The sequence below is a fragment of the Bacillus rossius genome (genome assembly GCF_032445375.1).
Source record: "Bacillus rossius redtenbacheri isolate Brsri chromosome 9 unlocalized genomic scaffold, Brsri_v3 Brsri_v3_scf9_2, whole genome shotgun sequence".
In the NCBI taxonomy this organism is placed as follows: domain Eukaryota; kingdom Metazoa; phylum Arthropoda; class Insecta; order Phasmatodea; family Bacillidae; genus Bacillus; species Bacillus rossius.
Genome location: NW_026962013.1, coordinates 19,141,571 through 19,167,305, shown reverse-complemented (window position 1 = coordinate 19,167,305; position 25,735 = coordinate 19,141,571). Strand labels below are relative to the sequence as shown.

General features: G+C 35.6%; 1 protein-coding gene across 1 annotated transcript in view; it reads left to right on the top strand.

Annotated features, from left to right (window-relative positions):
* Positions 1 to 24,940, top strand: part of LOC134543077 (autophagy-related protein 16-1-like) — a 271,142-nt gene extending 246,202 nt beyond the window's left edge. Inside the window, exons 4-7 of the mRNA XM_063387840.1 lie at positions 12,731 to 12,910; positions 13,921 to 14,005; positions 15,723 to 15,869; positions 18,525 to 24,940. Coding sequence (XP_063243910.1) covers positions 12,731 to 12,910; positions 13,921 to 14,005; positions 15,723 to 15,869; positions 18,525 to 18,618 — 506 coding nt within the window. The 3' untranslated portion in view covers positions 18,619 to 24,940. The remainder of the gene's footprint in view (positions 1 to 12,730; positions 12,911 to 13,920; positions 14,006 to 15,722; positions 15,870 to 18,524) is intronic.
* The last annotated feature ends 795 nt before the right edge of the window (positions 24,941 to 25,735 follow it).

The window sequence follows — 25,735 nt, the reverse complement described above, 5'->3', positions numbered from 1 at the left end:
ATATGCTAATCTATGCTAACCTAACCTAACCTAACCTAACCTAATCCATATGCTAATCTATGCTAACCTAACCTAATCCATGCCAATCTATGCTAATCCATGTCAATCTATGCCAATCCGTATGCCAATCTATGCTAATTCGTATACCAATCTATGCTAACCTGTATGCCAATCTATGCTAATCCGTATGCCAATCTATGCTAATTTATATGTTAATCCATGCTAATCCATTTGCCATTTTGTATTTCTAGTAATTTCCACCAACTTCGAATCGTGACGTCACCGTTGCACTTTTCGTCACGGCCGCCATCTTGGATTCGAATTTTTTTTTCGAACTTCAACTTTTCGAAATTTGATGTAAACATCAGCCGCCATCTTTTGCCTTCCTTAATACATACCTAAGACGTCACATTTGAAATTAAAATTATTATACAGCCACCATCTTTAATTCCAGCACAGACTACCAGATGGCGCTAAATTCAAAAATTAGTTGCCATAGGCGAAGCCATCTTGGTCCTCAAGTTGGTTGGTAGATGTCGCTAGTATCGCGCGCCAAATTCAAAAATTAGTTGCCAGAGGCGCCGCCATCTTTAATTCTTAAAGTTACTGCCGGAGCGCGCCACCGTCGCCATCTTTAATTCTTAAATTTACTGCCGGATGTCGCCAAGTCGGTAGCCTGTATTCACCAAGTTCTCTGTTGCCGCCATCTTTAATTCATAAAGTCGCTACCAGATGGTGCCACTGTCGGCCATCTTTAGTTCAAGGCATTGTCGCCGGATGATGACAAGTTTGAATTTAAAAAACCTACAAGTGTTATGCAATGTGTAACCAGTCGAGACAAGTCGAGATAAGTTTGGAACATGAAGCCATATTCTAAACTACGTTTAATATATATATGTATGCATTTATATGTTTAGGTTTGATGATAGAGTAATGCAAGGGAATGGCTTTTCATTTATATTTGCGACAAACAAACCATCCATCCGATTACATTATTCCAAGTAACCATATTGGATGATGACATCACCGTTGCAATTTCCGTTACGGCCGACATCTTTAAATATATTATCCGAGTTTAATGAAAATTTTTTTTTAAATTTATAAAAAAAAAACTTTTACGACACTGAGCTCGGAGTCCTCGGTTCGAATCTGGTGAGGGCAAAAAAAATGGCGACCGATCCTTCCCTCGTGGTGGCTGCAGGCGGACTGACTCCCGCCACTTTTTTTTCAAAGTATATATAATGTCATCTAGTATGATGCCATGTCCGCCATCTTGTATTCGATGCTGGAAGCCATCATCATTGTATCGTCAGCGAGAGTACGCTGGCGCCATGTTAGTTTAGTTCTTATCCACTAGAGTGCAGTAATCATTTATTACTGTGACACCAGACATCTTGAAATTTGGCCGCCATCTAGAAAAACCGTAATTATTTAGTTAGGAATTCAGGAAAAAATCCAAAATTCATCAAAATAATCACTCATTAACTTACATATTGATTCGATCCGCTCCAGTCCTTGGTTCGATACTATATCGATGCAATAAAGTTTAATTTTATGAAAAAAAAAATAATAATTTCAAGAAACCATGTTCAACATTCTTAAAGAGAAATAAATCCTCTACTACCATCATCCTATCAGACATCAAGACCAACATCTTTGGAATATTCGTAATAATTAACCTAGAAATTCAGGAAAAAGTTAAAAATTCATTAAATAAATTTGCAAACAATATACTGATTAATTAGGTCGACTAAGGTCCTTGGCACGATCCTGGACGAAGCTAAAATATAATTTAATTTAAATACCAGAAAAGTGTAAGGTTCGAGAAATAAAACACCACAAAGTCTTTTACAAACATAATATTTATTACACAATTTCTATCCTACTACAGGATTACTTGCGAAAGCCAGCAATCTTATAAACATTTAGCCCTGCATAGACGTGCAACGACTACTTCTTAGCTCCAACAGCTCCAAATGCTCCAACAGCTCCAACAGCTCCAAATGATCCAACTGCCTTTTCTTTCAACAGCTCCAATGATATTGGGCTACAATGGTACGAGTCTAAGAGACTACGATGCTACAAGGCTACGAGTTTAAAAGGATCTAGCTGGTTCCGAGTTAAACATGACTGTGAGACTGCATGACTAAAAGACCGCATTGCTACGAAACTACATGTCTATGAAGCTACATGGATACAAGTCTACTCGGCTCCAACACGCAATCTAACACACAGTACACACAGGAAACTGAACGTACACACAGTACACACAGGAAACGGAACGTACACACAGTACACACAGGAAACGGAACGTACACAAAGTACACACAGGAAACAAAACGTACACACAGTACACTCAGGAAACGGAACGTACACAAAGTACACACAGGAAACAGAACGTACACACAGTACACACAGGAAACTGAACGTACACACAGTACAAACAGGAAACGGAACGTACACACAGTACACACAGGAAATGGAACGTATACACAGTACACACATGAAACGGAACGTACACACAGTACACACAGGAAACGGAACGTACACACAGTACACACAGGAATCGGAACGTACACACAGTACACATAGGAAACGGAACGTACACACAGTACACACAGGAAACGGAACGTACACAAAGTACACACAGGAAACAAAACGTACACACAGTACACACAGGAAACGGAACGTACACAAAGTACACACAGGAAACAGAACGTACACACAGTACACACAGGAAACTGAACGTACACACAGTACAAACAGGAAACGGAACGTACACACAGTACACACAGGAAATGGAACGTATACACAGTACACACAGGAAACGGAACGTACACACAGTACACACAGGAAACAGAACGTACACACAGTACACACAGGAAACTGAACGTACACACAGTACAAACAGGAAACGGAACGTACACACAGTACACACAGGAAATGGAACGTATACACAGTACACACAGGAAACGGAACGTACACACAGTACACACAGGAAACGGAACGTACACACAGTACACACAGGAATCGGAACGTACACACAGTACACATAGGAAACGGGACGTACACACAGTACACACAGGAAACGGAACGTAAATACATTATACACAGGAAACGGAACGTACACACAGTACACACAGGAAACGGAAAGTACACACAGTACACACAGGAAACGGAACGTACACACAGTACACACAGGAAACGGAATGATCATACATACAGTAGCGGAAACACACAGGCTTAGTTGGAAATCGGAATACAAGAAATAAAAATATTAAATTTTTACTTTCAATATTTAATTACTTCTCAACATTACCCAAATACAAGTAAAAGAAGCCATTATTGTATGTAGCCAGCTCTCCTCAGTTCTTTGTTTATGAAGGATATTTCTTTGATGCACGAATAGTTTCCTGCACAAAGCGAGCCATGTAAAAGTCTTAGCCGGTCAACCAATATGTTTGGATCTATCCATGACGTGTAATCAATCTCTTCTACCACCATCTTACTTGCTTGTTTATTATAAATTCTTTTATAATCACAATCGTCCCAGTGATCATAATAAGCATTATCAGATTTATTTATTATAACACGACGTTTCCATCGTTTCGGTCTCAGGACATCGCCACATTCTTCGATCTTGTCAGCTCTAGGTGCTTCATCACAGTCTATGCCTTTGTCAACAGCATCAGAGTCACTGTAACAATCACTGTAGAAGACATCCTCTTCACCCAGATTACAGTATGAATTCGCTATCGATGATGTCGAAGTGTCTTCATCGTCTTCATGCTTCCTTTCTAGGAGTCCATCATTTTTACAAAGAATGGAGGATCTACTGAATATAGGCTTGAATATATTCTCACTTTTCACGGTGTTGATACTTACATTAGTTTCAGTCTTCCCGAAGCCATTAGCATCCTTCAATTTAGGTTCTTCCTCACGATCGGGTGAGCTAATACCATCACGCTCAGGACAAGGAAAATTATTGTCGTAATGCAGATCACTCTTCTTTAGTCTAGTGGATTCATCGGTGTCCTCTATACCGTAAGTAGTCTTGACTTTACATGTTCTACCATGTCTTTTTAAGCTGTCAATTCGTGTTAACAACCTGCTACAACGATTACAGCTTAACATGTTGCGTAGTGGGTTTCTAGCACAATCATTCTTCTCATGACGTCTAGCATTCCTTCTCATGACAAAATCCTTGACACAGTATCTACAGTGGCTTCCTTCCGATTCAACTGCAGATAACAAACCATGATCCATGGTAGCTTCTGTGACTAATGTTAGATACAAACTGTCAGTTTTCTCCAATTGGAACCATTTCTTAAATAGAATTTTTTAAATATTTCATCAGCGAGAGTTAAGTTATCTAATGCAAAGCAAATTGATGCAAGTAGTTCTGGCTGTCATCAAAAGATGTCGCCACGTGTTGCTTGCAGGTAAATAATATCTATTTCATTAATGCGGGATGCGGAATGCTCACTATCGATCGCAAAGGAAGGTTAGTTTCGCTAGACTCCAAGGAGAAGGAAGTTCGACCTTCCTGTTAGTGCTTCTTAGATTTCTCATAGATTATTATTATTCGACTGAGAAATGATTTTTTTAAATATCCACCTGATAAAAATATTACAAGTGATGATTCAGTGGCAGAAGTTCACTAATTAAATGCAACCTTGAATAAAAATTACATGCCTCATTAAGTAAAAAAATCCTTCATGCAGAGATCAATTCCTCATCAGTAACCAGAAGCACTCGGAGAAAACCATCAGATGTCTAGTCAGGAATAATCAAAAGCACCCCGAGAAAACCATCAAAATATTGTCAAGTATAATCAGGAGCACACGGAGAAAACCACAATAATATTGTCAAGAATAATCGGAAGCACACGGAGAAAACTATCAAAATATTGACAATAATAATCAGGAGCACACGAAGAAAACCACCATAATATTGACAAGAACGAACAGGAGCACCCGGAGAAAACTACCATAATATTGACAAGAATAATAAGGAGCACACGGAGAAATCCACCATAATATTGTCAAGAATAAACGGGAGCACACTGAGAAAACCACCATAATATTGACAAGGATAATCGGAAGCACACGGAGAAAACCGCCACAAGTTTTGTTTGATATCATAAAATTACAACAAAAAAAATATTAAAAAATTAAAAATATAAACGAATAAAATTCAAAATCTGATTCTGGCTTGTACTAGAACTCTAACTTTGCACATCAAAGAGAAGTTCACAAGCTAGCAGAATCAGATTTTGAATTTTATTCGTTTATATTTTTAATTTTTTAATATTTTTTTTGTTGTAATTTTATGATATCAAACAAAACTTGTGGCGGTTTTCTCCGTGTGCTTCCGATTATCCTTGTCAATATTATGGTGGTTTTCTCAGTGTGCTCCCGTTTATTCTTGACAATATTATGGTGGATTTCTCCGTGTGCTCCTTATTATTCTTGTCAATATTATGGTAGTTTTCTCCGGGTGCTCCTGTTCGTTCTTGTCAATATTATGGTGGTTTTCTTCGTGTGCTCCTGATTATTATTGTCAATATTTTGATAGTTTTCTCCGTGTGCTTCCGATTATTCTTGACAATATTATTGTGGTTTTCTCCGTGTGCTCCTGATTATACTTGACAATATTTTGATGGTTTTCTCGGGGTGCTTTTGATTATTCCTGACTAGACATCTGATGGTTTTCTCCGAGTGCTTCTGGTTACTGATGAGGAATTGATCTCTGCATGAAGGATTTTTTTACTTAATGAGGCATGTAATTTTTATTCAAGGTTGCATTTAATTAGTGAACTTCTGCCACTGAATCATCACTTGTAATATTTTTATCAGGTGGATATTTAAAAAAATCATTTCTCAGTCGAATAATAATAATCTATGAGAAATCTAAGAAGCACTAACAGGAAGGTCGAACTTCCTTCTCCTTGGAGTCTAGCGAAACTAACCTTCCTTTGCGATCGATAGTGAGCATTCCGCATCCCGCATTAATGAAATAGATATTATTTACCTGCAAGCAACACGTGGCGACATCTTTTGATGACAGCCAGAACTACTTGCATCAATTTGCTTTGCATTAGATAACTTAACTCTCGCTGATGAAATATTTAAAAAATTCTATTTAAGAAATGGTTCCAATTGGAGAAAACTGACAGTTTGTATCTAACATTAGTCACAGAAGCTACCATGGATCATGGTTTGTTATCTGCAGCTGAATCGGAAGGAAGCCACTGTAGATACTGTGTCAAGGATTTTGTCATGAGAAGGAATGCTAGACGTCATGAGAAGAATGATTGTGCTAGAAACCCACTACGCAACATGTTAAGCTGTAATCGTTGTAGCAGGTTGTTAACACGAATTGACAGCTTAAAAAGACATGGTAGAACATGTAAAGTCAAGACTACTTACGGTATAGAGGACACCGATGAATCCACTAGACTAAAGAAGAGTGATCTGCATTACGACAATAATTTTCCTTGTCCTGAGCGTGATGGTATTAGCTCACCCGATCGTGAGGAAGAACCTAAATTGAAGGATGCTAATGGCTTCAGGAAGACTGAAACTAATGTAAGTATCAACACCGTGAAAAGTGAGAATATATTCAAGCCTATATTCAGTAGATCCTCCATTCTTTGTAAAAATGATGGACTCCTAGAAAGGAAGCATGAAGACGATGAAGACACTTCGACATCATCGATAGCGAATTCATACTGTAATCTGGGTGAAGAGGATGTCTTCTACAGTGATTGTTACAGTGACTCTGATGCTGTTGACAAAGGCATAGACTGTGATGAAGCACCTAGAGCTGACAAGATCGAAGAATGTGGCGATGTCCTGAGACCGAAACGATGGAAACGTCGTGTTATAATAAATAAATCTGATAATGCTTATTATGATCACTGGGACGATTGTGATTATAAAAGAATTTATAATAAACAAGCAAGTAAGATGGTGGTAGAAGAGATTGATTACACGTCATGGATAGATCCAAACATATTGGTTGACCGGCTAAGACTTCTACATGGCTCGCTTTGTGCAGGAAACTATTCGTGCATCAAAGAAATATCCTTCATAATCAAAGAACTGAGGAGAGCTGGCTACATACAATAATGGCTTCTTTTACTTGTATTTGGGTAATGTTGAGAAGTAATTAAATATTGAAAGTAAAAATTTAATATTTTTATTTCTTGTATTCCGATTTCCAACTAAGCCTGTGTGTTTCCGCTACTGTATGTATGATCATTCCGTTTCCTGTGTGTACTGTGTGTACGTTCCGTTTCCTGTGTGTACTGTGTGTACGTTCCGTTTCCTGTGTGTACTGTGTGTACGTTCCGTTTCCTGTGTATAATGTATTTACGTTCCGTTTCCTGTGTGTACTGTGTGTACGTTCCGTTTCCTATGTGTACTGTGTGTACGTTCCGATTCCTGTGTGTACTGTGTGTACGTTCCGTTTCCTGTGTGTACTGTGTGTACGTTCCGTTTCCTGTGTGTACTGTGTATACGTTCCATTTCCTGTGTGTACTGTGTGTACGTTCCGTTTCCTGTTTGTACTGTGTGTACGTTCAGTTTCCTGTGTGTACTGTGTGTACGTTCTGTTTCCTGTGTGTACTGTGTGTACGTTCCGTTTCCTGTGTGTACTGTGTATACGTTCCATTTCCTGTGTGTACTGTGTGTACGTTCCGTTTCCTGTTTGTACTGTGTGTACGTTCAGTTTCCTGTGTGTACTGTGTGTACGTTCTGTTTCCTGTGTGTACTTTGTGTACGTTCCGTTTCCTGTGTGTACTGTGTGTACGTTTAGTTTCCTGTGTGTACTTTGTGTACGTTCCGTTTCCTGTGTGTACTGTGTGTACGTTCCGTTTCCTATGTGTACTGTGTGTACGTTCCGATTCCTGTGTGTACTGTGTGTACGTTCCGTTTCCTGTGTGTACTGTGTGTACGTTCCGTTTCATGTGTGTACTGTGTATACGTTCCATTTCCTGTGTGTACTGTGTGTACGTTCCGTTTCCTGTTTGTACTGTGTGTACGTTCAGTTTCCTGTGTGTACTGTGTGTACGTTCTGTTTCCTGTGTGTACTTTGTGTACGTTCCGTTTCCTGAGTGTACTGTGTGTACGTTTTGTTTCCTGTGTGTACTTTGTGTACGTTCCGTTTCCTGTGTGTACTGTGTGTACGTTCCGTTTCCTGTGTGTACTGTGTGTACGTTCAGTTTCCTGTGTGTACTGTGTGTTAGATTGCGTGTTGGAGCCGAGTAGACTTGTATCCATGTAGCTTCATAGACATGTAGTTTCGTAGCAATGCGGTCTTTTAGTCATGCAGTCTCACAGTCATGTTTAACTCGGAACCAGCTAGATCCTTTTAAACTCGTAGCCTTGTAGCATCGTAGTCTCTTAGACTCGTACCATTGTAGCCCAATATCATTGGAGCTGTTGAAAGAAAAGGCAGTTGGATCATTTGGAGCTGTTGGAGCTGTTGGAGCATTTGGAGCTGTTGGAGCTAAGAAGTAGTCGTTGCACGTCTATGCAGGGCTAAATGTTTATAAGATTGCTGGCTTTCGCAAGTAATCCTGTAGTAGGATAGAAATTGTGTAATAAATATTATGTTTGTAAAAGACTTTGTGGTGTTTTATTTCTCGAACCTTACACTTTTCTGGTATTTAAATTAAATTATATTTTAGCTTCGTCCAGGATCGTGCCAAGGACCTTAGTCGACCTAATTAATCAGTATATTGTTTGCAAATTTATTTAATGAATTTTTAACTTTTTCCTGAATTTCTAGGTTAATTATTACGAATATTCCAAAGATGTTGGTCTTGATGTCTGATAGGATGATGGTAGTAGAGGATTTATTTCTCTTTAAGAATGTTGAACATGGTTTCTTGAAATTATTATTTTTTTTTTCATAAAATTAAACTTTATTGCATCGATATAGTATCGAACCAAGGACTGGAGCGGATCGAATCAATATGTAAGTTAATGAGTGATTATTTTGATGAATTTTGGATTTTTTCCTGAATTCCTAACTAAATAATTACGGTTTTTCTAGATGGCGGCCAAATTTCAAGATGTCTGGTGTCACAGTAATAAATGATTACTGCACTCTAGTGGATAAGAACTAAACTAACATGGCGCCAGCGTACTCTCGCTGACGATACAATGATGATGGCTTCCAGCATCGAATACAAGATGGCGGACATGGCATCATACTAGATGACATTATATATACTTTGAAAAAAAAGTGGTGGGAGTCAGTCCGCCTGCAGCCACCACGAGGGAAGGATCGGTCGCCATTTTTTTTGCCCTCACCAGATTCGAACCGAGGACTCCGAGCTCAGTGTCCTAAAAGTTTTTTTTTTTTTATAAATTTAAAAAAAAAATTTCATTAAACTCGGATAATATATTTAAAGATGTCGGCCGTAACGGAAATTGCAACGGTGATGTCATCATCCAATATGGTTACTTGGAATAATGTAATCGGATGGATGGTTTGTTTGTCGCAAATATAAATGAAAAGCCATTCCCTTGCATTACTCTATCATCAAACCTAAACATATAAATGCATACATATATATATTAAACGTAGTTTAGAATATGGCTTCATGTTCCAAACTTATCTCGACTTGTCTCGACTGGTTACACATTGCATAACACTTGTAGGTTTTTTAAATTCAAACTTGTCATCATCCGGCGACAATGCCTTGAACTAAAGATGGCCGACAGTGGCACCATCTGGTAGCGACTTTATGAATTAAAGATGGCGGCAACAGAGAACTTGGTGAATACAGGCTACCGACTTGGCGACATCCGGCAGTAAATTTAAGAATTAAAGATGGCGACGGTGGCGCGCTCCGGCAGTAACTTTAAGAATTAAAGATGGCGGCGCCTCTGGCAACTAATTTTTGAATTTGGCGCGCGATACTAGCGACATCTACCAACCAACTTGAGGACCAAGATGGCTTCGCCTATGGCAACTAATTTTTGAATTTAGCGCCATCTGGTAGTCTGTGCTGGAATTAAAGATGGTGGCTGTATAATAATTTTAATTTCAAATGTGACGTCTTAGGTATGTATTAAGGAAGGCAAAAGATGGCGGCTGATGTTTACATCAAATTTCGAAAAGTTGAAGTTCGAAAAAAAAATTCGAATCCAAGATGGCGGCCGTGACGAAAAGTGCAACGGTGACGTCACGATTCGAAGTTGGTGGAAATTACTAGAAATACAAAATGGCAAATGGATTAGCATGGATTAACATATAAATTAGCATAGATTGGCATACAGATTAGCATAGATTGGCATACAGGTTAGCATAGATTGGTATACGAATTAGCATAGATTGGCATACGGATTGGCATAGATTGACATGGATTAGCATAGATTGGCATGGATTAGGTTAGGCTAGCATAGATTAGCATATGGATTAGGTTAGGTTAGGTTAGGTTAGCATAGATTAGCATATGGATTAGGTTAGGTTAGGTTAGGTTAGCATAGATTAGCATATGGATTAGGTTAGGTTAGGTTAGGTTAGGTTAGGTTTGGGTAGGTTAGGGTAGGTTAGGTTAGGTTAGGTTAGGTTAATTTTAGTTTAGTTTAGTTTAGTTTAGTTTAGTTTAGGTTAGGTTAGGTTAGCATAGATTAGCATATGGATTAGGTTAGGTTAGTTTAGTTTAGTTTAGTTTAGTTTAGTTTAGGTTAGGTTAGCATAGATTAGCATATGGATTAGGTTAGGTTAGGTTAGGTTAGCATAGATTAGCATATGGATTAGGTTAGGTTAGGTTAGGTTAGGTTAGGTTTAGTTTAGTTTAGTTTATTTTAGTTTAGTTTAGGTTAGGTTAGGTTAGGTTAGGTTAGGTTAGCATAGCATAGATTAGCATATGGATTAGGTTAGGTTAGGTTAGTTTAGGTTAGGTTAGTTTAGGTTAGGTTAGGTTAGGTTAGGCTAGGTTAGCATAGATTAGCATATGGATTAGGTTAGTTTAGTTTAGTTTAGGTTAGGTTAGGTTAGGTTAGGTTAGGTTAGCATAGATTAGCATATGGATTATGTTAGGTGAGGTTAGTTTAGGTTAGGTTAGGTTAGGTTAGGTTAGGTTAGGTGTGCGAAGGAAGTACCTACAGGCTCCGACCAACAGCGCTTCTCTGCTGTGAAGTATTAGGAGATCAGAACTTGAGAGGAGGTAGTAATAAAAACTTGCCGGTGCCGTTGCGCGTCGTGGAAGTAGAGCGCGCCAAAACACATGGTTGCCTGGCCGTATGTATCCGGCGTTCATAACACGTGTAGAAGTAGGCTTATATTCGTTACCTCCTGGCTGTTTATTACCGCCTAATACTTTTCAGAGCGAGACGTCCTGGCGAGCTGGTCTGTCCGTCCTCCTCCGTTCGTTCGTTACGTAACGGGACATTTTTTCGTGCGTACATGGCTGATGAACATAACGGGACACTTTTTCGTGCGTGTATGGCCGGTGGAAGTGACGTAATCCAACATGGGTGATGAACGTAACGGGATACTTTTTCGTGCGTGCATGGTCGAAGGAAGTGACATAATCCCCGAATCCCCCTCCCCCCTCCCCTGTCCCAGAACGAACCAAATACATCTACTACTATTTACACATTAAATTTAATAAAGAACCCAGAGAGACAAACACCAGACTTAATGCAGTCACGTAAAGTACGGATTTTGTAGCGAACTTTCGCTCTCCCTCTCGTCAGGTTCTCTTTGGTTAAGGGGCTCAGTTTTAGGGAAGCCTACAACTCAGGTAGTTTCGGTTCCCTACCACGTTCGTGCAACTTCGGATTTCTCTCAAAAATTGGAATTAAAAAAATCGAAGGGTTAGGTTAGGTTAGGTTAGGTTAGGTTAGGTCAGGTCAGGTCAGGTCAGTCACAACATGCTTGTTTTCATTGGAAACTTCTGATTTAGCGGCTGAAGCGGCGTTAATACCAAAACGCAAAAACTTCGGAAATCTTCGGAAATTCTTGCAGGGAACCGAAACTACGTGAGTTGTAGCGTAGGCTTCCCTCAGTTTTAGGGTTACCATCGCCACCCCACTGGGTTGTGCTTGAGTGACACATCCTGCAGGCGGTTGTGCCTCTGAGCTTCATGTTCTGCGCTGGCGGATGCGCGCGGAACGTCCGACAGCCGTCGACGTGGTTACATCTCTCTCTCTCTCTCTCCGCCGCGCTGGGCCGGACTCGATTGCAAGAAGGGGCCGAAGGGCCGCGCTGTTGTTGGCTTCGAGCGTGTCGAGTGCTTGGCGGGAAACATACTGCCTTCGTCTACCGTCCGCATGTTTCATGGTTGTTGTGGCGTGCGAACCTTAAACCTCATCCGTCATCACAGACACGTGAGGAGTGAATTGACAACAATGGCGCTTGGAAATAGGGACGTTCGCATAGATTCCCCCCAACCCCCAATAATAAAAAAAAACACTGGAGAAAAAGGACACTATCATTCCCACCAAAAAAAAGGAAATAATTTGAAAACAAACAGCAGGCAAAGAGGTTCCTCCCCCCCTCCACCAGGAAATGAAGTTTGCATTACCTTTGCTGGCGATAAGCATTGTTGATCAGTGGTAGAAGCTCTAATAAGCTAATGTATGCATGAAAGATAATGAAAAATTCAGATTGTGTGCATACCACCATATGGTATGTCGTATGTGGACACCATGTGCTTTCGTTATTTAAACTCTAAACTTAAAACATGTATGCTTTGACTTTACAGGTATCAACACAAAGTTTGCTGGTTCCAGCTGTAATGATCTGGTAACATCGGATGACAGCGGGACCACGATAATTAGTGGGCATTATGATAAACGTATACGATTTTGGGACATTAGGAACGACTCGCATGTCAATGAGATCGGACTAATGGGTAAAGTAACATCGCTGGACCTGTCTAGAGGTAAGAGGGATAGCTACAAAGAAAGTTATTTAAATAAAATGCAAATATTGCTTTAGCCAATGCATGCTTATGAGAAATTTGGGACTTAAACTTAACATTTTCATTTTTGCACCAGAAGAGTGCGTGTTGGTTAGATCCATAGATGAACTAGTTGGTAAATAAATTTTTTTGAGTGTGTCTGACTCACACATGTTGTACAAAATTCGAGGCCAAATTTTCATCTTTTTACACATTTTTAAAAATGTTTAACACTAGACTTTTCACTATAAACTTTTTGTTTTGTCACATCAAAAGCGTGTGGTTTCTCTCAGGCTAAGGTAGGGCTTGAAGAAATGAGAGTAATGAGTCATTATAATGCTTCCTAATCAATATGAGTCATGCTAGAGGTTAGGCACAGAGGGCTTACATGGACTAGTGCAGTATGCATAACCAAATATTTTGAAAATATAGCTTATTATCTACTTGGAGTTATTTTTACCAAATTATTGTCTGGCAATGACATTAACACTTTGAATCATATGATTAAATCTAAAACAAATTTTTTTGCCATAGTAAAAATATTTTTTAATTCTTAAGTTTTTGACAATGTCAAATCCAGGTTTTATTCTTTTGCAATCCCATTCAGCCACCTATTTCGGTAAAAATTATTTCAAATTTGAAAATTTCTTTGCAAGAGATCAATTTAAATCTAAACTTCAATAACCTGGGAGTCTTTGTTATTTTTAAGGCATAGGCTGGTCTGAGCAGCAAAATGTGAACCGTGGTTATCGTGTAGACATAGGTGACTCTTTCTGGAAACAAATATATTACCTGTGTACCTTGTTTACATCATAGTCATAACAAAAGTTGCAAACAAATCATATATTTCACACAAATCTAAAATTTGGAATTTAAGATGTAAGATAAAATCTATAACAATTTATAGTAGACTTAGATATTTCCATACATTCACAACCATGACACATTTAGATGTTGTTAACAAGCTGTGTTCGATGTTTGTGATTTTCCAGATAGCAACTACTTGTTGAGCTGTGTTAGAGATGATACCTTAAAGTTGATGGACCTCAGGGTGAATAAGGTCATTCGAGCATTCAGGTCAGTCTGCTTATATTTTTATGACTTATTTTGTTATATTTAATATAAGTTATATTCATTAATTTAAAACCTAGGAATAAATAAAATGCCTCTTAACAATTTATATGAGTGCATTTAATATTTATAAGTTTATAACCATGTAAATATATTCAAAATAAATTGTTGTCGGCAAAACCAGGTATAACCAGGAACAACCTCAAGAAAACATTAAATGCAACATTTTTCAATCAGTATTTAATCAATCAAATAGGATTTATTTAAGGGCCTGTGCAATATTTTAAGAAACCAAAAATAGAACATAACTTTAATAATTTTTTTAAATTTAAAAATGCAGTCTCTAAACTAAAATGACTTCCTTCTCTCTCACTAAAGCAGCTATGAATTGAAATCCACCATTAGTAAAATTGAGGTGTTTTTCAGTAGCTTTGTTGACTTTTATATTTGTTTATAGAGAGATATCCTAAACATAACACTAAATAAGCACGGCACCTACACTTTTTTCAAGGTAGTAGAGAAAACCCTGTTATTTTTTTTTTGTATTGGAGAGGGAGAATTATTTTCCCATTTAATGAGGAGTCAAAATTTTTGAAAAGTAATACCCCTTTAAAATGATATCTTAATGCATTTCTAACATCTTGACAAGTCATAATCAAAACTATGGTTTTAAATGATTCTTAGAGGTTCTAAAGTATTAAAAAAAACCATTACAAAGTATAAAATAATACATTTTTACAAAAACATTTGAATTGACTTAGTTCAGGTGCAACTTAGAATATATTTTTTGTTATATCTCCATTCCCCCCCCCCCCCCCTTAATTTATTCACATTGTTTGGCCTAGATTATTTATAATATTATATTTTTAAAGTTTCCATGTAAAAAAATTAGTCCCATAAACAGTCAAGTGCTACATAAATTTTTGGCAGACTGTGCCAAAATTATATCCCTTTCCAAAATAAAATCCTCGCTATGCCCCTGTGTTGACCTAATATGTTGTTATGAGGAATTAGCCTCCCCCATCCTCAATACCCCTCTCCCCATCAATCATATTTCTTTTTACGGTTAAAAGTAGCCTGGAATTTCAAGATTTTTGCCTCGTTTAGTTTCTACAATTTTCTTACCTAAATGTAACTGTCAACATATCAGTTGATTGAATAAAATTCTGCACAACAAAGTCCTCCATTTACAGAAATTAAGAAAATGTCCAAAAAAATAGACTTCAGTCAGGGTCCAGCATTTATCAGTACATAGGCGGCGGACGTTAAGCCACTCAAGTTTCACAGCAGTTTTTGATTTAATTTTGCAGATATTTATTGAAAAAATTTGACTGTATAAGTTTGAAAGTTTAAAATTATGCTTGATGAATTTTCAATTTGGTGGTTATTGAAGATTCACATTATTCCAACTCATGTATTATATTATGCACAAACTTGTTGATTTTTCTTTTTTTAATTTGATAACTTCAGTTTGTACATATCTAAACTTACTTTTATTTATATGCCAACATTTTACTGGCCGAGCTTATAAAATTGTTACCTTCAATTCAAAAAAAAATTTGTTTTGACTGAGCCATCTTCCAGTTTTATTTTGAGTAAAAAAGATCTAGGCTAAACATTTCTTTTGCAACAAGGAATTCTTGTTTGTAGGGATAGTAGTGAAAATTGTGTTGAACAGTATCATGAAAGTACTTGCTCCAATTGTGATGTGTTTTCCTGTCAGTGCGGACGGCTTCAAGGTTGGCTGCGACTGGTCGAGAGCCACGTTCAGTCCAGACAGCAACTACATCGCTTGTGGCTCCTCCGACGGGTCTGTCTTCATCTGGAACGTCGCCAGTGGGAAGGTGGAAACAGTTTTGAAGGAGCATATGTAAGTGTTACGTTATATCTCTGCAGCCAGAGGGAGACTATGCAATGTCCTAAACAGAATGCTTTATCATAAAATTATAATATAACTGACAGTAATGTTTTTTTTATTTTGTAAGAGAACAGACTGCAAATACCTGGTGAACCAATTTTGGGATTTTTCCAGGACAATTTAGTATTTTTTTAGACTCTTTTAATACAGGATGGGGCTAAAAGTGTGCATAAGTTTTGAAGGTCTATTTAAAATAAACAGAGCATCTTAAAGATATTAGGTTATTTTTGGGAAATAGTATACATCTCTATTTTTTTTTATCAAGTTCTGAAGATCATATCGTGAAGATGATGGCCTTCTGATCTTCTGAAATTTATAAAAAAAAAATCGGGATATATAGGTACTGATTCCAATAAAATAAACCTAATTTCTGTAAGATGCTTTTTTTTTTTTTTTTTTTAAATAGCCCTTCAAAACCGATTCACACATTTTGCCCTCTCCTGTATTACATGGTAATGTTTATAGATAAGAAAAATAAAAATAATACCAAATCAACCTTTTTTTCCCATTGGAACATGTAAATTTTTATGTTATAAAGAGAATTTCCAAATTATTTAATTAAACAGTTTCCAACTAGCTTTCAATTATAAATTCAAGTTCTGGGGGAATTAAAAAAAGTCGTCATGACTTCTAGCATTGTTTATGTTAATTTTGGTGATTTTCGTAACCAGTACTTCAATTTTGTTTCATTTGCATGACTTTTGTAACCTGTACAAACCTTGGACTATAAATGAAGTGTACATATAACATTTTTTATAACACTATCAGAGTTCAAAACCGGATAGAACTTTGTTAATTAAATTTTGTATATAATACTTCAAAAAGACTTTTGTTTTTTAGTGAAGTTTTATTTGTTTTAAATCAACTCAACAACCATATACCATTGAAATGTTTCATGTTATACACCTTGTTTCTTGCATTTCTGTTTTTTTTTAAATTATGTTTCATGCTTTTGGAACTAATTATGAGATAATGTATGTAAATAATTAATTTTTTGCATGTAAACAACAAATTAAGGCACGTATAGAGAAAAAAAAAGTTTCAAAAATTTTTTAGCATGATACCTGCATAAGGCTGTTTATATTTTTCTTCTGCTTGAAAGCATGCTATAACTCAGTCAACCAACTAACAAACACAATAATTTACTTTGCGTAATTTACTTATTAGTTTGAAGTAATGTGTAGCTGTCGAAAATCAACACCTAGTTAAATTCATATTTTTCTAAAGTAATTAATCCACAGAGTTGTCGAGAGAGCATGGCAGGGAAAAATACTTAGGAAGTTAAGATTTGTTATATTTATTTAATGCATGAGTATACAGTATAATCCGGATATAATGACTTTCAAGGGACCGGCGAAACTATGTCGTACTAACCGGATGACGTACAAAACGGTTTAGGAAAATAAAACATTTTGTAGAATATATAATCACATATACTTTATTTTAATGGTTCTTACACATTCCAATTATAAACATAGGTAGGTACATAATGTACTGTAATACAAAGAGATAAATTACATACACAAGCACTACATGAAAAACTCTGTTACTAACTAACGTAGAAAGTCTGTTATTTGAGTTTGTTTTTGACAAGCTTTTGTTCGGTAGTAAGAACTTCGAACAGCATTGTGAATTCGTGACATCATTGTTTTCATTAGATCATCATCGAAGTTAGTCTGAACAAACACATTGAGCGTTTCCGCAGCCTTCAGAACATCAGACACACTTACGGTAGGGTGATTCTCCGCTGGTTCGTCATCATCACCATTGCTATCTTTGCCATTCGCGTCGTTGGCGATGATATTTTCCACAATGTTTTCATCAGACGGTTCTTCACAAGTGGCGACAGCATCGTCGACATATGCGTATTGTTCAAAGTCCTCGTTTGTTATGGGTAACTGATGCTTATCAATAGCCCTCGCCCAAGTTGGGGCGCCGAGGTATTGGTAGGTTGTGTAAACAAAACATTTTGTGTCATTTTAACCGGACGTAATATCATAATATTCATAATATTCATAATATTCATAATTAATGGTCGCTATAAGCAGTTGGTCACTTAAAACGGAGTCGCACTAAACGGTTTATTTTCTCAGTACCTAACTATGAAACCTAACTTGAGTAAACATTATCGTCGTTAAAAGCGGTTAGTCGTTACAAGCGAAGTCGTTGTATATGAATTCTACTGTATATGTACTAATAGAATGGGTAATTATGTTTATTGCTGATAGAATTAATTGGAAACTTCAAATTATGCTGTATGCTCAGATTGCATTTACTGCTGTGGCCACGGTAACATTTGATGTCTTGGATATTTTGTTTAAGGGTTTCAAAAGTTGTGCATTATGTAATTTGGGTGATGGGAGGGGTGAAATTATTTGTCCCCTTAGTTTTCTCAACAGCCTTGCTAATCCATGCTGGTGTTACAGTTCTTTATTGCAGTGTATGCCACATGTGATTGAAATAAGTTGCATCTGCATGTTGCTTGCTTTGCACTGCATGTTTGTCACAGTATGTAATCTTTGCTTTGGCTTCCGCTGTCTGCCCTTCTCCCCCTGGGCTCTCGCGCGGACGTGTCGCCCTGTGAAGGTCGTTTGGCGTGTTCTTCAGGTCGGCCGTCACGGCCGTCTCGTGGCACCCCTACAGCTCGACCTTGGTGAGCGTGGACAAGGCGAAGAAGGTTGTGGTGTGGGGTGACGTCTGACAGGGGGCGGGGTCCCCCTGCCGCGGAGGCAGTTAGCACATCTCGAGCTTCCCCAGCCAGCACGCTCCGCTCGGTTCCGTGCAAATATTTCAATTACGAGGGGCGTTGAAGCGGGGGTTCGGTGATATATTTATTACGGACTGCGTCAACGGATGTGACGTGTGATTTACCGAGAGTCTGCGTTTTTTATATTATAACATTTTGTATATTTTAATTGAATAGCAAACTAATTTTTACAAGTACTTTGAATATTACTAAGGAAAGTTTTATGTTTACGAGATGTGTGATTTCCTAAGAATGCAGATAGTGAACTAAATATACCTTTTATAGTGATAGAACAGCTTCAGATAGTAAAAAAAAAAAATTAAAACATTGGCAGACTATAAAAAGATCACATTATAACTAGAGTCCCGGAAATTTCACGGATTCCTCTGGCCTCAGGATAGAATTCAAAGTTATAGGTGTGATCAACCCATGTTTACTTTCCCATTGGTTGATTTCTTAGCGAGACATTTTTATCCTTGTTATTTGGCACTACCTGATTCGCTTACTTCTCTCCTAGCTGGGCATCATTGGCTCACGGTCGTAGAGGGGCGTGTCCAGATAACTGCGGTCCAATCATGAACACAGTGCGACAGTGTGGAGGTTTGCATTCTAGCTTGTGACTAAATGAATGTGCGAAAATTCCGTGGCTCTAATTATAACTCAGCAGGTAAATTACTACAATATCAGAACTATTATTTACACCATTCATATTTCGTACCAGATGTAAATATTTTAATCGTGTTATGCGAGAAACTCTCTTTGTTTTTAGTAATCATAGGTGTAAGATGTTATAATCAAATGCAAGGTACTGTGAAATAAATCAAAGTTTGTGTTTATGTGATTGCCAGGGCTGTGACAATCTCACCTCGTTTGTAATTATGTACTAGCAAAAAGCCAAAGAATGGCAATATGGGATATCACACATGTAATATGCAGTATGGTAGATGTTAATTCTATGCACGTTATAAGGGATTTAATTGATGTGCTACTTAAGGGGCGGGATAGGAACTGAAAGATGCCATCTTAGTTTCAAAAGTTTTCAGGGCGTTACAACTTTTTCATTTCATTTTAAAAATTGGACTCTGGTAAAGCATAGTACTATATCATTTAATGGAAAGCCTGAAGTCAATAGTCACTGTAAATAGTTCCCCCTGTGAAGTCGTCAGCATTTGGTGTTGCATTCATTTTTGTGAATGACTGTAGCTGTAATGTAGTCAATAGTCACTATGGAATTTGTAAATCTTGTAATGTATGATCTCTGTGCTAACAAAGGCCAATTTTAATTATTTAACTTTTAATAAAATAATTATGACATAAGAGTGGTAATCACCAATATGGCATCTTACAGTTTTACCCTCTCCCTCTTAAGGTACTGTTAGTTCAGATCAACGATACAGTTTGAGGTCGGTTAGCACAGTCAGGTAAGGAAAGTCTGAGCAGAAAATATCTTTTAATTTTATCAGATAGCTTAATACTATTCTTTGTCTCGAGTCATGTTAAGGGCATATTGTATATGGAATGCCAGCTTTAGTCTTGCTTAAAAATTTATTTTTCCCTGTTAGGAAGATAAAAATTATTTCTTAAAACTTGATGGCAGTGGCATAGTTGAATTACATTTGGAGGTTTATTGGCCAATCTTCATTGTGTACGAGTACCATAGATATGTCTTATGTCCACATAAACTGAGAAAATTAATTATTTCCTGGAAACATAATAAACATTTCAAACTATCGGCAAAGACGATAAATATTTTACTTTATTTACAACCAAAATAAAAAAAATAATTAAGTATCTTCAATTTTTTTTTTTTCTTCTTTGGTGATTGGGTTTTGAGATAATATTTATGTTTTCAGATGAGAATTTCCTTTCTTGACTTTGTTGCCATTTATTTTATGTCTGTATTCTGTATTTGGAATGGAGCAAAGGCTGTACATAAACAATGTATTGGAGTGGGAGAAATCACATATTATCATTTTGTTTAATGTGTGTGGTGATGCGATGATTAATGAACGTTGTGGGTGTACATCAATATCAACTTGTTGCTTTGAAACCTTATGGCCATGTAGTAAAAGCTAATATGTATGACTTTTTGTTTGAAAATTGTTTGTGATAAAATCATAGAAATGGCAACTGAATTCATGCTCTCTGAGGAACTTTCAGTTTCCTCATATTCATATACAACTCTTGTGTTGGTTTCTATTATTGCTTATAAAGCTAATATTGGTTTAATTTAACTTTTTTTTTCTGTGTGATATTTTCTTAATAGTTGTGAAAGTATATTTTACTCACTTAAATATCATCCCATTCAGAAGCTTATAAATATTTCTCTGAAAAATTAAATGTTTCATGTTATTTGTGCTGTCTTTCTTATGCCATGTTCAAATTGGTCGATTTGTAATTGTAATTCGTGTTTTGTTAGGTTTCCATTTCATACTCACAACACTTGGATGCGGTTGAAATTAAACATTTAAAATATAAATAGGTACCGTGATAAAATCTTGTGCCAGTTTTCTTTCAAATTTCTGTGAAATGCCTCGGACGTATCTACTTAAAAATTTTAATTTTCTCTACTATTTTTATGCTAAATATTACAGCTTAATTCTAATTATTATAGTGTTTATTTTTATTGGTACTCATGATTTTTAAGTTCAAAATAAGAAAATGCACATTTTTATTCTAAAATTTAAAATAAATGTGACAAATTCAAATTTTTTGTTTTGTAATTTTCACTAGATACAAAGTCATAATTTTTGAACTACATAATTTTTTTTAAAAATAAAATAAGATTTTGTGACCATCATTTTCAAAATCTGCCATTTCGAACATGGCCTTAACTTTACTAAAAATTGTTTTGTGTTTGGAATAACATCTGCTGCCTGGTTTGTTCTCTCTAGCAGTTTATTTTGTTGGTTTCATGTGAGTTATGTAATTTTAAGTCTTGCTTACGTATGAACTAGTATGAAGTGCACTAAAATCAAAATGCGGAGATAGTTTTTACCGAGTTTATATTGACAGACTGCCACTCATTTTAGAACACTATTCTCTGAACATAGTAAAATCCCAGAAAAGACGTAAAACCTTAGTAAATTCTGAAAATGAAACTACACTTTGTTCTAGGTGACACTTGATAGGCCGAAGCACTACAGAAACTAGTGATGCTAGACTGAAAGTCTTTAATGTTTGTGCCTTTATAATATTGTTTCACAAGACAGGTTTTTTTTTTTTGCAGAAAATGCCAATGCCTTGAATTTTTGGAGTTTTGTAACATTTTTAATTGAAAATAAAATAGTGAACATTTGTTTTTGTAGCTGTGCCTTGATTGAGGGTGGTCTCTCGCTTTGATACAAAGGCACTGTCTGGCACACAATATTACATTGTAAATTTTTCAGAAAATTTACTCTTTGCAAGAGTAACTTATGTATTTTATGAACATAAAAAGTTGTGCTTGTGGATACCACATCCAAGTTGAACTATAATTAACATCCTACTGTAATTATAATTTAGATTTAAAATACTCTGAATTTATTACAAATTGAGATATAACATAAAAATTTATTTAAAGCATAAAATTCAGAAAAAAATCTTTCTTTTTATGTCCAGTAAATTGTATTTTGTAACTTTCTAATAATGCACCCAAATTAAGAGTAGTTGGAAATTCAGTACAAGGCATTAGTCTGGTGATTACATTTAATGCATCTTAATATAATGTAGGTAGCAAGTTGGGAAGTTGCTTCATTTTAAACAGTGCAGTCAATAGTGCTCACATTTGCATACAGTAAATGAGAATGTAACTTGCTGATACTTGGTAAAATAAAGCTTTGATTATTATTTGATGTGACCAACAACATAACAATATTTGAAAAAAATTACAGTTGCATTTTTCTTGGGATGTATGAGCAATCTATTTTCTTTTTTCATACTTAGTATTTGTATATTATTTCCACTATGCTTTAAAAAAAAAAAAATCTATTAATGAAAATTAAAGAAAAACAATATTTTAATTTAGAATGCTGACTTGTGTGCAGTGAGTTATTCAAAATAGTTATTATGACTGATATTAATTGAAATAACTTACAGTCCAGATTGATTCTATTTTATGCACGCGTCTTACCTATGTAAATACAAATATTTTTTTTTTTAATTGCTCACAGTAGGTTTAAAGCTGTAAATTAATTTAATTTGTCCAGAAAATAAACTGTAATGTTTTAACACTTTGTCAGTCAGTGTATGCAAAAGTTTATATTTTAGGTTGGTATTTTAAACATTAAATTGATTTATGGATAATGTGAAAGTATATGTATAGCAATTTGTTCTGCAAATTTTCTTACTAAACCAATATACTGAGAATAGTGTTCTCTCTCCCTCTCCCCCCCCCCCCCCCCCAAAAAAAAATCATTAAAATCATAAATGGAGATTTGATTGAAACACACTTATTCTGAATATGATTTTAAGTGATTGAAATTTATTAAATGTGTGAACAACAATCTTGCATTTGAAATGCTGCATTTTTAGTTTTTTTTTTTTTTTTTAACATTTTTTTAACATTTTTTAAGCATATTATAAACTGTGTGTGTGGTTTACTGCACAAATTTTGGTGATTTATGAATGGAAAATATGCAAACACAATGTTTAGTAATCCACTTAAAGATATGATGAAATAATTAACTATTTACAATCATTTTTTTTTTCCAACGTGACTCAACCATGTGCATCAATAATATTTTTTGTATAAAGAAATGTATGATTAAAAAGCATAGTGTATGGTTAGAATAATTTTCATTTGTGATATTATTATTCACATTGAAGTTCAAGTGGGTACTAAAATATTATTTGCTGCAATATATTGTATGTGTTGTACGAAAATACTCATGGGCTGTTGTTTTCACATAGTATGTGTGGAGAACATTTTTTTTTTTTTTTTTTTTGCTTTTTAAGATTTAATTTTTTCTGTGTATAACCACAGCAACATGTTAGATTTGCAATATTGTTGAATATTAAAAATATTACTTTTATAAAGGAAGTGTTTTTTTATTATTTTTGCACCTTTAATTGTAAATTTGCCATTACCAGTTTAATATTTAATTACAATCCAAAACAAACCACAGTTCAGTACTTGCAAACCCTATTAAAAGTCATTCATACTGTAACATTGCAGAATTTCAGCCCCCTACCACCAGCAACACTTTGACTAAGAATTTTTTTTTTTTTTATATTTCATAATTATTTTGTACTCATGTTTCATTTAGTATGCAAAGGCATTTAAAGTATTTTGTTTGTGTTATAATAGTGATTATTATTAATTTGGGTTATGTTTTATATAAAGCTGAATGTAGTGTTTTTTATTATTTGTTTACGTTATCACTTAATATTAACATGTGTATTATGTTTTGTCAAAATTTTTAAGGCATATTCTGGGTAGTAAGACTGTAAAATTCTAGAAGGTTTCAAAAGAAAAGAACACACAGGCAAAGAAAACACGGCAAGTTATTTTTCACGCCTCAAGTTAGTGCGTTGTTGGAAAACCCCAGCACGTGGACGCATGACTGCGCAGCAATAGACTGGAATTTTCGCTGGGCGCTGCCTCGCCAGCCAATCGGAGCGAACCTTGAGGTGGTGTGATGTGTCTTCCCAGACTTTTGGAGGGAAACATTTTTTCAGTATTTTTTCCCTAAATGGACAGGTTCTGGATTCTGTGTTGTGATTGGTCGGTTGGCCCACGTGGTTGCCTCCCTTTGTTTCTAGCTTTTTAAAAGTAAGGTAACTGCGCGGTGTAAGTTAGTTGTTTCTACGTGTGGCCGTGTCGTCGGCAGCTCTCTCTAGAAAAAATGAAATAAATCTCAGAATAAATCATTTCACACCTGCTGGTCGGGGCCACACCAAAAAGCAAATTTTTTTTTTTTTTATATATTGTTTGGACATTTTACTGGAAGTCTGTCTTCAGTTTTTTTAATTTAAATTGTTTACTATTGAGTATAATTCAGCAGTGGCTCCAGGAAGCTTTTTCAGGAGGAGTTATCGTACAAATGAAGGATGCAGTTGTGAAATAAAAACATGACATTAAATAAGTCAAGAGATTGGCCGTAGAATATTTACAAATTCATGTTCACAACCTTAAAAGTTTTGTTAAAAGAAAAGTTCGACACATGAATTTAAGTATTAGAGTAAACACATATCTATCGCCCCCACCGACCTGGATTCGCACCTGTTTTAACAGGAACATCTGCCAAAAAAAAAAAATTGTGTTTAGTTCTAGTTTTTATACTCATATTTCGGAATTGACTCGGATATAATGTGCTTAAAGATAAAACTTACCAAATTCTTGTTTATTATTTTACAAAATTTAGTAACCAAATAGTAATATTTCAATCAAATACTTAAAGAGTCATAAAATAAATTACACCAAATCACTATTTAAAAATACTATCAACATAATAAATGATACTAACATAGTTGTTACATAAACAAACTAAATTTTATAATATGTAAAAAAAAATGACTTTAAAGATAAATTTAAAAAAAACTTGGGTTGTAACTTTGCTGTAACAACACTTGAAATTATAGAATTGTATTATGACACTTCTCAAAGAATATTGTTTAAAAGGCACTTATAATTACAAAAATTTTGCTTTAAAGTATGGAAAGGAGTGTTCATTAATTTAGGAATTTGAACTTTCACTCAAATTCATCTAAATTAACTGAAATATGTGAAGTACTATTTTTTCTTTCAATAAAAGACAAAAGTACTTTATCAAATGAGAAAATATGATTATTTTATCAAAACCCTTCACAACCAAAAACACCTAACACAACTCATTAACAAACTAAAAGCCCCTGCGGATCAGGGGTTACACTTATATTAAATCTAACAAGGCTATTAAATTGGCCTGATACATCCTGATACCAGGAAAAAACTCTCAATCAATAAAGCTGATTAATTAAAAATATGTACACATATGAGCAAATGCTTTGCAATATGACAAAAAATTTAATAAAAGTATTGATAATCTTTGATAATCCTAGTAAAATACACTATACTCCCAGTTTTGAGGTTTTGCTGTAAAAGAATAATTTA